The following is a 15,960-nucleotide window of genomic DNA, read 5'->3' as shown; positions in this document are numbered from 1 at the left end:
AATATATTTGTATGTTTGGGATATGAGCCAACACTGGTGCACGACTACTACTTTAATAATTATTTTGCAAAAGGAATAACGAGGACTCCAAGTCTTCGTGGGCAGGCAGGTGCTCAGATTTCTGCTATAGCATGGTGGATAGTGCATGTGAATAGTTACATTCCCTGGGTTCAAAACTTAGCTCCAGGCTGGGTGTGGTGGCTCACCCCTATAATCCCAGCACTGTAGGAGGCCTAGGTGGGAAGATCACTTGAGCCCATGAGTTTGAGATAAGCCTGGGAAACATAGTGAGAACCTATTTCTACAAAAAAAAAAAAAAAAAAAGAAAGAAAATTAGCCTGGCGTGGTGGTGTGTGCCTGGAGTCTCAGCTACTCAGGAGGCTGGGGAAAGAGGATCTCTTGGGCCCAGGAGTTAGAGGTTGCAGTGAGCAATGATTGCACCACTGCACTCCAGCCTGGGCAACAGAGTAAGATCCTGTCTCTAAGAAAAACAAATCATGCTTATTGTTATTATAAATGTATTTAGTCCATTGTGTAGACTAAGGTTTATTACTTACGTGTCATCTGTACCTTTCTCTCCCCTGGTCGTAGCCACGGGCTGAGTTTTACTCCTTGAAAGCTGGCTCTGTGGTCTCAGTGTTCCAATTCATACCACGGGTATAGTGCCAGCACCCATTAGACAGCAGTTCTCAGAGCCTGGTCTAGTCATGACAGGCTTTTTTTGGAATGAAATTTTATGAGTAAAGTAGTTTAAAAATGGAGGAGTTCTGTGGAAGATGCTCCAGGGGCTAAGGGAGACAGCTTCCCCTTCTACTCTCTGAAGGTTCATTAAAAAAGGAACTGACAGGCTGGGCGTGGTGGCTTACGCCTGTAATCCCAGCGATTGGGAGGCCCAGGCGGGTGTATCACCTGAAGTCAGGAGTTAAAGACCAGCCTGGCCAACATGGCAAAACCCCATCTCTACTAAAAATACAAAAATTAGCCAGGTGTGGTGGCAGGTGCCTGTAATCACAGCTACTCAGGAGGCTGAGGTAGGAGAATCGCTTGAACCTGGGAAGTGGAGGTTGCTGTGAGCTGAGATTGTGCCATTGCACTCCAGCCTGGACGACAGAGTGAGACTCCATCTCAAAAAAAAAAAAAAAAGGAACTGACAAAAGAGCAGATTGAGAGGAGAGAAAGACACACAGATTTACCTTCCCATGCCTGGGGTAGAGATCACAGGAGAGCGGCCACCCAGTGACCCAGTGGGGTGCAGGTGCTTCTATATCCTTCACGGGAGGGCAGGGAATGGAGACGATGCTTTTGGAAAGTCAGAAATGATGCCTGGAGAGAATGAATGGACCTGGGAGACAGAAATTGTAAAGGGTTGATTCTCTTTGGAATTTGCACCTGAGAGGCAGACATTATATTTTTAAAGTCTGCCCAGATGTGGCTGCATTCCTCGTCTTCTTCTCTGCAGTAGATTTCAGAGAGGGGGATGGAAAGCAAGTGTGTTCTTGTGGGTGGGCGCAGTCTTTTAAGATTGAAAAGGGAGTATCCAAGAAAACCCTCTTCAGCATCTGCTGCCCTTCAAGGGCTTTCCATGTAAAATAATCTGTATGCCAGGGTACCATATTTTTGGGGTGAAATTCCCTGGGCTTCTCCCACGGCACTCTGAGGTCTCCCCAGCACAGCCCCTCTCTTCTAGCTTCCTTAGGGCTCATTTTCAAAACCACTGACTTACAGCCAGTTAAAGACTTTTGCAAAAAATGGTTTATAAAACTGTAGTAAGTCTTTGGTGAGGAATGGCCCTTCAGTTACCATGTGTATGCAGGCGTGTTTCCAGAACCAGTGATCAGAAATCCAGCCCGTGCTTCACATATGTAAGGACAGTCTACAAACAATCTGAAAGGGTAAATCGGGGTTCCAAAAGCATCTAACTTTCAACCAAGAGCCAGCCTGGAGTAGCCATGCTCAGCCTGGCTCTTCCTCTGGCACTGACAGAATGGATCCCCACCTGGCCGCTGGCATTCATAGTGCTTAGCCACAGTGCTTAGCTACAGATCAGCAGTGAGTGCTTAGCTACAGACCAGCAGTGACCCTATCCTGCTCTCCTCTTACATTAGCGCATCCAGATGCAAGCAGTGGCAGATCAGACTGTTGGATGAGCAGGTGATGCTGCTGTAACAAACAACCTCCACACGGCAGTAGCTTCACTCACCAGATGCACCCGATCCACGCCATACATGCCGCCCAACACTAGGCAGTGCTAGTGCAAGGGCTCTGCTCCATGTGGTCACTCAGAGATCCAGGCTGATGAAATCCCTGCCTCAGAGGGTACTTCCTTTGCCAAACAAGCAGGAAAAGGGAATGTGGGGAATTATGCACTGGCTCTTAAAGGTTCTCTTACATTTTATTCAAAAACAAGTCACATGGCCAGAAAAAGTTAAAATACAACATCTAGGCTGGGTGTGGTAGCTCATGCCTATAATCCTGTTACAGGAAAGGGTCCTGATCCAGACCCCAAGAGAGGGTTCTTGGATCTTGTGCAAGAAAGAATTCAGGGCGAGTCCACAGTGCAGCCTGAAAGCAAGTTTATTAAGAAAGTAAAGGAATAAAAGAATGGCCACTCCATAGAAAGAGCAGCTGGTTGCCCATTTTTAATGGTTATTTCTTGATGATTTGCTAAACACGGGGTGGATTATTCATTCCTCCCCTGTTAGACCATATAGGGTAACTTCCTGACATTGCCCTGGCATTTGGAAACTGTCACGGCGCTGGCGGGAGTGTAGCAGTGAGGATGACCACAGGTCACTTTTGTGGCCATTTTAGTTTCAGTGGGTTTTGGCCTATCAGCAAGGTCTTTATGACTTGTATTTTGTACCAGCCTCCTATGTCATCCTGTGACTTAGAATGCCTTAACCGCCTGGGAATGCAGCCCAGTAGGTTTCAGCTTCATTTTACCCAGCTCCTATTTAAGATGGAGTTGCTCTGGTTCACATGCCTCTGACAATCCCAGCACTTTGGGAGGCCCAGGTGACGGGATTGCTTGAGCCCAGGAGTTCAAGACCAGCCCTGGCAACATAATGAAACCCTGTCTCTACAAAAATAAAAGTAAAAAAATTAGCTGGGCATGGTGGCACATGCCTGTAGTCCCAGCTACTCAGGAGACTGAGATGGGAGGATCGCTTGAACAACTGCAAGGGTTACATGAATCTGCTCTAATTGATTAAACAAGTAAATTCTGCAGAAATGTCAGTGCTGTCACCACTGGCCTAAACAAACAGTGGGTAAGCCGCCTGACAGTGGCCCAGGCTTCCGGGAGTGGGAACAGCACTTCTGGGAACTCTTGGTCCCCTGAGTAGGAGTTCCCCTGCAGCTCTCCCAGGAGGTGGGCAGCATCTCCCCTCATCCCCTTTCCATTTACTCGGCTCTGCTGTTTCAGGGGGCGGCAGACTCTGCTCTTCTTCACGCTGAATCACATGTGGGTAGGTAAGAAATTTGGAAGACCCTTATTTTGAAGAAAATCCTTTTGAGACAGAGTTTCGCTCTTGTTGCTCAGGCTGGAGGCACGATCTTGGCTTACCGCAACCTCTGCCTCCCTGGTTCAAGTGATTCTCCTGCCTCAGCCTCCCGAGTAGCTGGGATTACAGGCATGTGCCACCATGCCCAGCTAATTTTGTATTTTTAGTAGAGACAGGATTTCTCCATGTTGGTCAGGCAGGTCTCCAACTCCCGACCTCAGGTGATCCACTCACCTTGGCCTCCCAAAGTGCTGGGATTACAGGCAGGAGCCACCACGCCCGGCCAAAAATCCTTTTTTTTTTTTAAAAATTGTGACTGAGAGAGAATTCTGACTTATGATGACTAAAATTAATTTCCCTTCTCACAAATATATTTGTAGATAATAATGTGTGGAGGCGTCAAGTAAAAATCTAATTTAATTTGCATTCAGATTTTGGTAGAATTTTTGCTCTCTGTTTCATTCTGTTTGGTTAGAAATAATCTTATTTTGACATTGAAGAAGATTCAGGGTATGCCACTGCAAACTGTGCCACTGTGAGATCAGGATTATTTTGAGCCAAGGACGATTGAGAATCAACAGATCAGGAAGTTTGCTGCCTTCTCCTTTCTGCCTAAAAAACAGGGAATCAATTTCCCATTGTGAAGAGGACCACTTCTCCCATCCCAGGAAGAGGAGAGCAATTCCTATCACTGGACGGAGGGTCGGCCCTGAGATGCGTCTGCATAAACAAACCCTAAAATAACCCTTCTCGTTCATCATTTCCACCATAGATTTCCTAATTACTTTCTAACAATTACACAATTTATTTGTTCCTTGAAGCCCAAATCCTCTTTCCTTTTTAAAACGTAAGTCCCCAAGTCTAACTGTTTCTTTGAGTTTCACTTCTTTTCTGTGAACTTTAGGGAACATATTAATAAGATTTGTATTCTCTTTCTCCTGTTAATCTGTCTTTTATCAGTTAAATTAGCAGGCCCCCAGACACTGAATCTAAGAGGGTACAGGAAAAGGTTTTCCTCCCTGGCAATGTGTATTTCTGAATTATGACATGGCCTAGCACTGTCTGCAACGATCAAGTGCAGGTGGGTGGGCCACATCATGGCTCAGCTATTGCTCTTCCTCTTGTTCCTGTCATAGATCCCCAAACGTTTTTATGCTGGTGCTATTTATAATGGAAATGGAAGAGAAGCTGTTTCAAAAGAATGGAAAGAAAGGAGCCATAGAGGGGTCACATAGAAGGATGGATACCTGCCTTGCCATTTTGATGGACAGGTTGTGGTTTGGGCACCAGATGGAGGTGTGGCTGCCTCATGCGACCCCTCTTACCCAGTCTCTGCCCAGCTGCCCCTCACTGGCTGCACCCTGGAGGTGGCCCTGTTCACTACAATAAGCAGAGTCCCTGGGTGGATCGGGGCGAATCACTCCCCTTAGGAAAGTCAGGGCTCACCAGTTATTATGTGGATTCATCAGCTAGCGAAAGAAAGGAGTTGCACTTGAAGGAAGATGCTTAATGTCGCTCTGGTTTTAAGCCATTCACGATTGAGTTGAAGCCATCTGATGGGCTGGTTTGGTTTTTGTCTGGAGGCAAAGCAGAGGAACTAACCATTCACTACCACAAAGCGGGGAAAGTGTGCCACAGAAAAGTGGGTTTGATTAGGGAAAGGTAGATCAGGCGGGCTTGGAGGCCAAGTTGTGAGTTTTTGAGTTTTTGAGTAATCATTTTCCCTTTGTGGTCTCCCTCCCAGGTCCGACCTTGCTTTTAACTTAGAAGGCTATATTTTTGTATTCCTGAATGATATCTTCACAGCAGCAAATGGAGTTTATACCAAACAGAAAATGGACCCAAAGGTACCAGACCTTGCCTATGGCTTTTTGGCTTTGTCATCTGGCCCCTAGAATTATATGAAAAACAAAAATGAATGTGTACAGTTGGCATGTAATTTAATTTGTATAATATGACCTGTAAATTACTTATTTTCAATTATCTTGTCTGTATAAGTTATTATTTGCAAAATTTTGGGTGAAAATGAGATATGATGGGAAAAGCCACTAGTTTAGATGCACACACAGAACATATAAAAAGGGATTATTCTGAAAGGCAAATTAATTTTTTTACCAGCATCATCAATGACCAAGACAAGGTCAGGGGTCACGATATTTGTTCAGAGAGCGCTAGTTTGGAGTCTGGAGATGTGGGCTACAGACACAAGTTTTTCTACTTACTGACTGTTGTGACTTTGAACCTTAACTTCTCCAAACTTCAATTTCCTTATCTGTGGAATGAAATGACTGCAATGGATAATTTGTAAGGTCTTGTCCAGCAATAGCTGCTGCTTCTGATGATGAGGGGCTGGGGCAGAGGAGCTTTGCTTTTGTGTGGCTGCCTGTCACGTGGAGGCCCCATCCCTCCCCCACCCCCAGCTGTTACAGGAAGCCCTGAGGATGAGTCAGGCATATGTTTCTTTGTTCCAAGCTCTTTGTGCTGGATGAGGGAGTTCACTCTGACCAACAGGCTTATTTCCATGAGCTATTTTTTTTTTATCTGCACTGTTTTTTTTTTTTTTTTTTTTTTTTCGCCCCTGCATGGCCTTTTTTTTTTTTTTTTTTTTTTTTAACAGTAGCAGTTTTACAAAAACAGGTTTGTTGTCTTTTGAGAATCACAATATGTCATCCTTTTTTGAAAATGGTGAAGTGGTGTGGCCACTTTAATGAAAGTAAATATATAATGCTGCTGTCCTTTAATGGAAAGAGCAGATGTTTTAAAAGAGTTTTGTTTATATTAACATTTTTAATGTTCTTTATTTTGTTCCAGATTTCCCATTTTGAATAACATGCTTTAAAAAAAACCCCACATAATTAGAATGCTGGAGATGAATGGAACCCTAGAGGCTTCCCACTGCCATGCGTTTTCTCTGTAGTTTTGGTGTAAAACAAATGTTTATTCCAAAATCTCAGTATCCTCAAACCAAAGCATTTTATGTCAGAAATCTGCTGAAAATATCCCAAAAGGGTTGCTCAGAATGCACATTCTAACTTCGCATGAATATGCAGTTGTATAAATGGCTCCAGGAAATCTGTGCCTCACGTTTCTGAAACTGAGTGGTTTTTACGTTTTTGTTTTTGCAGGAGCTAGGGAAATACGGAGTGCTTTTCTACAATGCCTGCTTCATGATTATCCCAACTCTTATTATTAGTGTCTCCACTGGAGACCTGCGACAGGTGAGCTGATGACTATCATTACAGTTTTCCTTAGCTGGCTTTAAAAAATTTAATATTTAACATTTGTTATGCACTGAAACAAAAAGTGTAAAGTTAGCTAGGACTACCAGGAGGGTACATGATAACAAGATGTTTGATATCCCTAGTAACACCTTTTGGCACTACCCTTGCATTGGCATTTATCCTTAGCCACATATCAAGGAGAGCCAAGAACTCTGGACTTGGTGCTTTTTGGAAAACAACAATACAAATCTGAGTTTGAGTTCCTTATCCCCCTTTGATAATGTGGGGACCTTGGGAGAGCTACTTACCCTAGAAGGGGATTTTGATCAATTTAAAACATAGGTGTATTTATTTATTTGTTACTTTCTATTACGGACATTTTGAAACATGCACAAAATAGAATAATTCAGTGAGTTGTCAGGGACCCACCACCTAGCTTCAACACTTTGGCATTTTGCCATCTTATTTTATCTTTCCTCATCCACCCCCAGTTTTTTGTTCCTCTGGAGTATTTTAAAACCTATCCCAGCCATCACGCCATTTTACCTCTAAATATTCCAGGATCCACATTTGAATTTTGGGAAGGTGTTGTTCTTTCAGCATTTGCCCTGAAACTCTATCTGCTGCTGGTGAGAGGCAAATAAAATGGTGAATTAGTGGTCAGATCTGAGGCCCAGTGGAGCGGTGGAGGCCAAGTCTCTCAGGAAGTGTGGACATTCTCCATGGTGAGAGCTCCAGTGGCCACCCTGAAGGGTGCAAGCCCAGACTTCTTCAGGAAGTCGCGGGCCACACAGCCTCTGAGAACTTTGCTGATGTGTAAGTGACTGTGAGAAACGAGATGCGATGGGCAAAACCCTCCTCAGCGGGACCTCCACCCACAGACTCGACTCCGGACACAGCCCTGACCAGCCAGGCGATAACCCCGTCATTGCTGGCCTGGGGCTGGGGCAGCACCCATTTACCCATGGACAGGACAGTGTTTCCATATTTAGCAATCAGCATGGGTGTATGTTGCCCACCAGTTGAAAGTCAATCCCATTTGCAGCTCTTTTAGGGTCTGAGTGACTCTTAAAGGGTGCAGGCTGCTGTGGACTCCTGGGCGGCTCCTTGTTCTTTCTCCAGCTGGACTTTCTCACTTGTCCAATTCTCTTCCCAGAAGGAGGGATCAGCAGAAGGGCTTAGCAACCTCGTCCCCGGGCACAAACAGTCATTTCCACGGGTTTATATGGAAAACTACCATGTGGCACCAATCTCGATAAAGAGCTCACTGTTTCGGGTTATTTAGAACGTTGTGAACCTGAGCCTCCCTGTTAATTCCATGTTGGAAGATAAAGCGGGCACCTGCACCTCTCTAGTAAGAATGAGCAGGGCATGATATCTGAAAACACAGTATTTGTTTTTCAGCTACCATCAATCAATTTTAAACTGAGTCAGTGCCCCAACATTACACAAAACAAAATTATGAACTCTTGGCCAGGCGCAGTGGCTCACGCCAGTAATCCCAGCACTTTGGGAGGCTGAGGCAGGCAGATCACCTGAGGTCAGGAGTTTGAGACCAGCCTGGCCAACATGATGAAACCCCGTTTGTAGAGAGTATTCTTAGTAGTAAAAACACAAAAATTAGCCAGGCATGGTGGCAGGTGCCTGTAATCCCTGCTTCTCAGGAGGCTGAGGCAGGAGAATCACTTGAACCCAGGAGGCAGAGGTTGCAGTGAGCCGAGATCGCGCTATTGCACTCCAGCCTGGGTGACAGAGCGAGACTCCGTCTCAAAAAAAAGAAAAAAAGAAAAATTATGAACTCTTAATGAAGTGGTCCTAGAGGCTTGTCTCCTTTCATTATTATAGAAACGAGGGTTGTTTTTTTTTTTAAATCAGCGGAGTTTATCTGTTCTGAAATTCTGGTATTTTAGATATATATATATTTTTTCCAGAAATATAAATCTAAAACTCCTAAAAATTGTTAAAACATCTCATTGGGGCTAAAAGCATATTTCCCCATGGCAACAACACTATGAAAGGCATAGTAACCAGAAACTGAATTTTAGGTACTTTATGAGTAAAATAGATTAGGTGTATTATGTTAATAATGTATAACATTGTTTCAGAAGAAATATGTGTTCTTATATCAAAGTCATTGACTTGTAAACTTGTAGCATGGTGTTTTCAGAAGTTGCCCTCTGCCTGTAATGATTATCATGCGGAATCTTCTGCTTTCTCATGTAATAATAATAATAGCTAATACTTGCTGAGGGCTTATTATGTCAGACATTTTTCAAAGCATTGTTCATGAACTATCTCACTGCATTTCCACAACAGAAGAGAAGGTCCTGTTACTATTCCCTATCGTATAGGCAAAGCATCTAGGGCATCGCGCTTAAATACCTTCCCAAGGATAGCAGGTAGTCAGTCCAGGCACTCTGACTCTAGAAACACATCCTCCATTGTCATCTCATTTACTTTATTTGTATATGAAAAGTGTTTGTTTTCTCCTTCATGTGTGAAAACATATCCCTCCCTTATAGAAAGTACAAGAGACCTAACATATACTTTATTTTTATTTATTTTATTTTATATTTTTGAGACAGCGTCTCACTCTGTCACCCAGGCTGGAGTGCAGTGGCGTGATCTTGGCTCACTGAAATTTCTGTCTTCCACATTCAAGCAATTCTCCTGCCTCAGCCTCCTGAGTAGCTGGGATTACAGGAGCACACCACCACACCCAGCTAATTTTTGTATTTTTAGTAGAGACAGGGTTTCACCATGTTGGCCGTACTGGTCTCAAACTCCTGACCTCAAGTGATCCACCTGCCTCAGCCTCCCAAAGTGCTGGGATTACAGGGGTGAGCCACTGCGCCCAGCTAACATATACTTTATTAAATCCTAATGCTCTAGGAGAACATCCTCCTCCTGTTCTGGCTTGTGGTACTGGAATATCCCAATATTTACCCTGTTTAGCCTCTTCTATTTGACCAGACTTCAAAGATTTCAAACAGAAGTTCCTTTAGAAAGTCTGTAAGTACCTTCGAGCCGCCAGAGTGACTGCTAATCATTGAAATTCCAGATGGACCAAAGTGCTAACTATATAGATTTGTTTTTCAAAACCTATAAGAAAAATTATAATTAGAAGATATAGAGTATAGTTATAACCATAATAAAAGGCCTTCTATAAAATGACAAAGTACGATTCAAGTCATGGAGTTAAAAATTTGACTAGTGTTTTTTTTTTTTTTTTTTTTTTGAGATGGAATCTCCCTCTGTTGCCCAGGCTAGAGTGCAGTGGCATGATACCGGCTCACTGCAGCCTCCACCTCCCAGGTTCAAGTGATTCTCCTGCCTCAGCCTCCCGAGTAGCTGGGATTACAGGTGCGTGCCACCATGCCCAGTTAATTTTTGTATTTTTAGTAGAGATGGGGTTTCACCATGTTGGCCAGGCCCGTCTTGAACTCCTGACCTCAGGTAATCCACCTGCCTTGGCCTCCCAAAGTGCCAGGATTACAGGTGTGAGCCACTGCACCCGGCCCCAAAAGTTTGACTTTTTTTTTTTTTTTTTTTTTTGAGATGGAGTCTTGCTCTGTCACTCAGGCTGGAGTGCAATGGCACGATCTCGGCTCACTGCAACCTCCGCCTTCTGGGTTCAAGCGATTCTCCTGCCTCAGCCTCCTGAGAACTGGGACTACAGGGGCCCACCACCATGATGCCCGGCTAATTTTTGTATTTTTAGTAAAGATAGGGTTTCACCATGTTGGCCAGGCTGGTCTTGAACTCCTGACCTCGTGATCCGCCCTCCTTGGCCTTCCAAAATGCTAGAATTACAGACGTGAGCCACTGCGCCCGGCCAAGTTTGACTAGTTTTTAAAAGTATTGTATGACAAGAGATGCCAAAATATATGAGACACTCACTGTAATCTGCAAGAAAAAAGCCATCAACCCCATAGAAAAACAAAAAACAAAAAACAACAGTGAGATTTCCCCTACTAACATTGCTCTGTATTCACTGAATCAGGGCAGATTTCTTCCCATTGGTCCCTTTTGACTGTGGCGGAATTCATTTTAGATTGTAAACCAAATAGGAGAAAGAAATGAATTTATGTAATTAGGTGTGTTAGCCTGTAATATAAAATTGCTTTTTGTTTACCAAGTTTGGTTTGAGTGTTCTGAAAGCTGATTAATGAATTAGAGCAAAACGTTAACTTCTCTTGTTAATGGAAAGAAACTTGATGAGTCATTTTCCCTGGTTAACTGGGACTAGGAGCAATGGAGAGGATCAGAGATTGTGGTAAACGTGTGTGTGTGTGTGTGTGTGTGTGTGTGTGACTCATTCCTCTGGGAATTCAAGCCCAGACTTTGGACTTACACAGTCAATAGATCATTAACAGTGCCTCAATTCTCTCTCTGATGAACAAAGTCAGAGATGACAGCTTCTCTTGTTAACAAATTAGGCCCTTGGAAAATACTCAGCGGGTGAACTTTCTTTAGTATTTGAATCACTGCAATAGGTTCGAAGTACATCTAGTATATTACAGTTGATGAATAGGGATAAGTAATAGGACTTTTTTTTCCCTGATTAAAAAACCCTGAGTGCAAAGTGAAAAAGACTCACGTTCCAACAGTAAGTCTAAAGAAAGAAGGGCTTTATTGTTATTTACCTTTAATTATTTCTTTTTAAAAATAAATGTCATGCTACGTTATTTTTAAAATGCCACTAATACAGTCTCATCATTATTAAGGAAATAAAACTAAAATCTATAAAAATTTAGGTTGGGGCTGGTCACAGTGGCTCACGCCAGTAATCCCGGCACTCTGGGAGGTTGAGGCGGGCGGATCATGAGGTCAAGAGATGGAGACCATCCTGGCCAACATGGTGAAAACCTGTCTCTACTAAAAATACAAAAATTAGCTGGGTGTGGTGGCGAGTGCCTGTAGTCCCAGCTACTTGGGAGGCTGAGGCAGGAGAATCGCTTGAACCCGAGAGGTGGAGGTTGCAGTGAGCCGAGATCGTGCCACCGCACTCCAGCCTGGGCGACAGGGCGAGACTCCGTCTCAAAAAAAAACAAAAAAAATTTAGGTTGGTGAAGAATCTAAATATTTTATGAGAGTCACAAAATAGCACTCAATGGATTTTGTAGTATCAGGAACACATATAGAGTTTTTATTTATTTCTTATTAATGGATTGATTGATATTTTACTGTTTGCATAAATACTTTTAGCTCTTTGAGAGAATAGAGTTTTCTACCCTTGGTTTGAAATTTAAAACTTACGTATTTCTCTTATTCCCAATTTTATTTTAATTTCAGACACTAAGTGTTTCCCATGATTTTTGTGGTTTTGTTTTGTTTTGGTCTTTGACTGCCTTAAGCATAAACTTTTTGGCTTTAATTCTATTGGAAGTTTTCTGCTCCTTTGATTAGCTTGGGGCTTGCTGGAAAGACAGATTTATATTTATTATATTTTTCTTTCATAAGTGAACACTTAACAAAAAGTGTTATGATGCAAGGAAACTGTCAAACATATACAGAAGGAGATGGAGTGGCATGACAAACTCCACATATATGCCCATCAGCCAGTTTCAACAATTAGGAACGTTTAATGTGTATCTTTTTTTTTTTTTTTTGAGACAGGGTCTCACTCTGTTGCCCAGGCTGGAGTACAGTGGTACCATCACAGCTCACTGCAGCCTCCATCTCCTGGGCTCAGGTGATCCTCCCACCTCAGCCTTCCCAGTAGCTGGGACTACAAGTGTGCACACCACCATGCCCAGCTAATTTTTGTCATGTGTATCCTTTTGATAAGTGAAGTGGGCAAAGCATTACTCACGAAACAATGACAGTGAAATGTGACAAGATGGTACTGATTGGAGAAGAGAATTCTACCTTAATTGTTTAAAAATTTGAATTATAAACTTAAAAGATTTCATTTTAAATACATTGAGTTTCTAAAACTTGGCTAACAAAGTATTGCTTAATAGAAAGTGAGTAGAACTTATATTCGATCATGTTATTGAGCACATACTTATGGGCAGTCTTCAGACATCTTCAAATCGTTTTTGGATACAGGCAGGGGCCAACCATGAATAAAATACTCCTTATTGTCACCTGTCACCTCAAGAGGGTTAATTTTATTTTCTCAGCTAGGGATTAAATTCCTGGAGAGCAGAAATTGAGTCTTTTTTTTTTTTTTTTTTTTTTTTGAGGTGGAGTTTCGCTTTTGTTGCCCAGGCTGGAGTGCAATGGTGCGGCCTTGGCTTACTGCAACCTCTGCCTCCCGGGTTCAAGCGATTCTCCTGCCTCAGCCCTTGTAGTAGCTGGGATTACAGGCACCTGCGCCTGGCTAATTTTTGTATTTTTCGTAGAGATAGGGTTTCACCATGTTGGCCAGGCTGGTCTCAAACTCCTGACCTCAGGTGATCTACCCGCCTTGGCCTCCCAAAGTGCTGGGATTACAGGCGTGAGCCATTGCGCTCGGCCAAAAATGAAGTCTTAAACTTCTTTGTCTACCATCTCCTCCACCCCAATTACTTGATTGCTTTATAAGTAGCAAATAATAGTTTATTTGTTCACAATACTTCCTAAACATGTGCAAGTTCCTGAAAACTGTTTATGACCTTAAACTTTTCTTGCCTACATTATTAATGAAGAATAAACTTTTTGGCTGGGTGTGGTGGCTCATGCCTGTAATCCCAGTACTTTGGGAGGCCAAGGCAGGCAGATGACTTGAGCCCAGGAGTTTGAGACCAGCCTGGGCAACATGGTGAGACCCTGTCTCTACTTAAAAAAAAAAAAAAATTAGCCAGGCATGGTGGCCTGTGCCTGTAGTCCCAGCTACTCAGGAGACTGAGGTGGGAGGAATTGATTGATCCCAGGAGATAGAGGCTGCAGTGAGCCATGATCACACCACTGCACTCCAGCCTGGGTGACAGGGCAAGATCTGGTCTCAAAAAAGAAAGAAAAAAAGAGAGAGATAATCAACTTTCTTCTAAAACTATTTATAAAAAGTAAACCCAACCTTGAATTTGGGACCGCAAATTAAATTAGTAAAGGTGTATAAAGTCAGTGAATCAATGGTAGCCTCAGCGATAATAGCAATTGCGATTTTGTGCTGGCCGTCAGCACAGTCCTAAACAATTTCTTTCAGTCCTTATATCAACGTTTTGAGGAAGGCTTTCCTTTTTTTAAATAATCTAGATTTTGTAAAATGAATCTGAAGTTCAGGGAAGAAAAGAAATTTGCCCAGTGTCCCACAACTAGTATCACCTAGGATTTTTAGCATTATATTTTCTGTTTGGGAAGATGGTTCCTGTATCAAAATGCAGTTTGGTAAAACCAGTAAATTTAAACTGCAATATTATTAACCTAATCATTAGTTTTTTTCTTTTTAATAATAGGCTACTGAATTCAACCAATGGAAGAATGTTCTGTTTATCCTACAGTTTCTTCTTTCCTGTTTTTTGGGGTAAGAAACCATAGATAAGTAGAAGCATTGGTCGACAGTATCTCTTGACAAGTCAAATCAAGATATGCCTTCTGTCTATTCTGTCAGAATTCCTTTGTGTTTCTCTGACTTTCTCTGGAAAGTACCCCTGCAGCAAAGGAAGTGGCAGGGACCCAGGATACCTGGAAACCCAGCCTGAAAGACCAGGAGCAAGCATACAACTCTTGTTTTTGAAAGTCATGCTAATGTCCTGTTCTTCTCCAAAATATGATGTTGCCTATTGATTTCTGAAAGTTTGTCTGAAGTGAAGTCAGCTGACATTTCAAGTTCGATGCCGAGGATTTTTTGTTTTTTGTTTTTTAAGAGATGGGGTCTCACTCTGTTGCCCAGCCTGGACTCAAACTCCTGGGCTCAAGCAATCTTCCTGCCTTAGCTTCCTGATTAGCTGGGACTACAGGCTCCTGCTTCCAGGCCTGGCAGTAATATGTTTTCATCTTTGTCACTATGTCCTTAGTTTTTCAAGATCCCTTCCTCACGTAATTATGTGACTATGACAGCCTTTTCCTATAGTGCTATACCTGCTATATTCAGGAAAACTTCTAAAGAGAGATGTCCAGGTTGTTGTATTGTCCAACAGTTAGGCTTTTTTGTTCTTGAAATTTTCTTTCTTTCTTTTTTTTTTTTTTGGAGATGGAGTCTTGCTTTGTTGCCCAGGCTAGAGTGTAGTGGCACGATCTTGGCTCACTGCAACCTCTGCCTCCCAGGTTCAAGCAATTCTTCTGCCTCAGCCTCCCGAGTAGCTGGGATTACAAGCATGCACCACCACACTCGGCTAATTTTTTGTATTTTTAGTAGAGATGGGGTTTCACTGTATTAGCCAGGATGGTCTCAATCTCCTGACCTTGTGATCTGCCTACCTCGGCCTCCCAAAGTGCTGGGATTACAGGCGTGAGCCACCGTGCCCGGCCCCGTTCTTGAAATTTTCTTTAGGTATATCTTCTGGTTGAGAGACCATATAGTTTGTGTCTATTTCAATCTTCTAAAGACTTGAAAATCCCTTCGCATGAATAGGTGATACATGCAACAAAGGTACAAAAGAATAAATAGGGAGGCTGAGGCAGGTGGATCACCTGAGGTCAGGAGTTTGAGACCAACCTGGCCAACATGGCATAACCCCATCTCTACTAAAAATACAAAAATTAGCTGGGTGTGGTGATGCACACCTGTTGTCCCAGATACTCAGGAGTCTGAGGCAGAAGAATTGCTTGAACCCAGGAGGTGGAGGTTGCAGTGAACCAAGATTGCGCCACTGCACTCCAGCCTGGGTGACAGAGGAGACTCCATCTCAAACAAACAAACAAACAAACAAAAAGAATAAATAGGGAACACCAACTCCCCTCCATTCTTCCTCGCCTCCAGCACTGTAGTTTTCTTCCCCAGAGGCAACACTGTTGGAAATCTTGGGAATATCCTCCCTGAGCGGGCATTCATTCCAATACAGGCATTGGTACCTTCTCCCATACTGAAGGGGCCCTTGAATTCCTATAGCAGGGAATTACTCATCAAATGATTTTTCCTGTGAAGGAAGATGCATTCCCTCTCACCTGCCACACTTTTCATTCTGTGTAAATGAACAAAGACAACTCATGACCTCTTTGATCAACACTCTTCAATTCTCAAACTCGATTTCAATTGCAACGATGTACTCACATGCAGTAAAAACATTTCTATCTTCCATTCATTAGTTCTCTCTTTAGCTGTGTCTGATTTAATGATTCAATGTTGATGGAGTTTTTGATTTTAACAA

At 42.9% G+C, this 15,960-nt stretch overlaps 1 protein-coding gene across 3 annotated transcripts in view; it reads left to right on the top strand.

Moving 5' to 3' along the window:
* The window catches only part of SLC35D2 (solute carrier family 35 member D2), a 70,936-nt gene that overhangs the window by 33,651 nt on the left and 21,325 nt on the right, over positions 1-15,960 (top strand). For 2 of the 3 annotated variants that reach the window (XR_002916295.3, XM_024252752.3), the window contains exons 7-9: positions 5,248-5,350; positions 6,629-6,721; positions 14,107-14,174. Coding sequence is in view for 2 of the 3 variants with exons in the window: in XM_024252752.3 (XP_024108520.2) it covers positions 5,248-5,350; positions 6,629-6,721; positions 14,107-14,174 (264 nt within the window). In the remaining variant the exon portion in view is untranslated. The remainder of the gene's footprint in view (positions 1-5,247; positions 5,351-6,628; positions 6,722-14,106; positions 14,175-15,960) is intronic. The other variant, XM_024252753.3, reaches the window with a different exon arrangement.

The sequence above is a fragment of the Pongo abelii genome, chromosome 13, assembly GCF_028885655.2.
Source record: "Pongo abelii isolate AG06213 chromosome 13, NHGRI_mPonAbe1-v2.0_pri, whole genome shotgun sequence".
In the NCBI taxonomy this organism is placed as follows: Eukaryota; Metazoa; Chordata; class Mammalia; order Primates; family Hominidae; genus Pongo; species Pongo abelii.
Note: the sequence above shows the minus strand (reverse complement) of the source record. Positions and strands in the feature narration are given on the sequence as shown.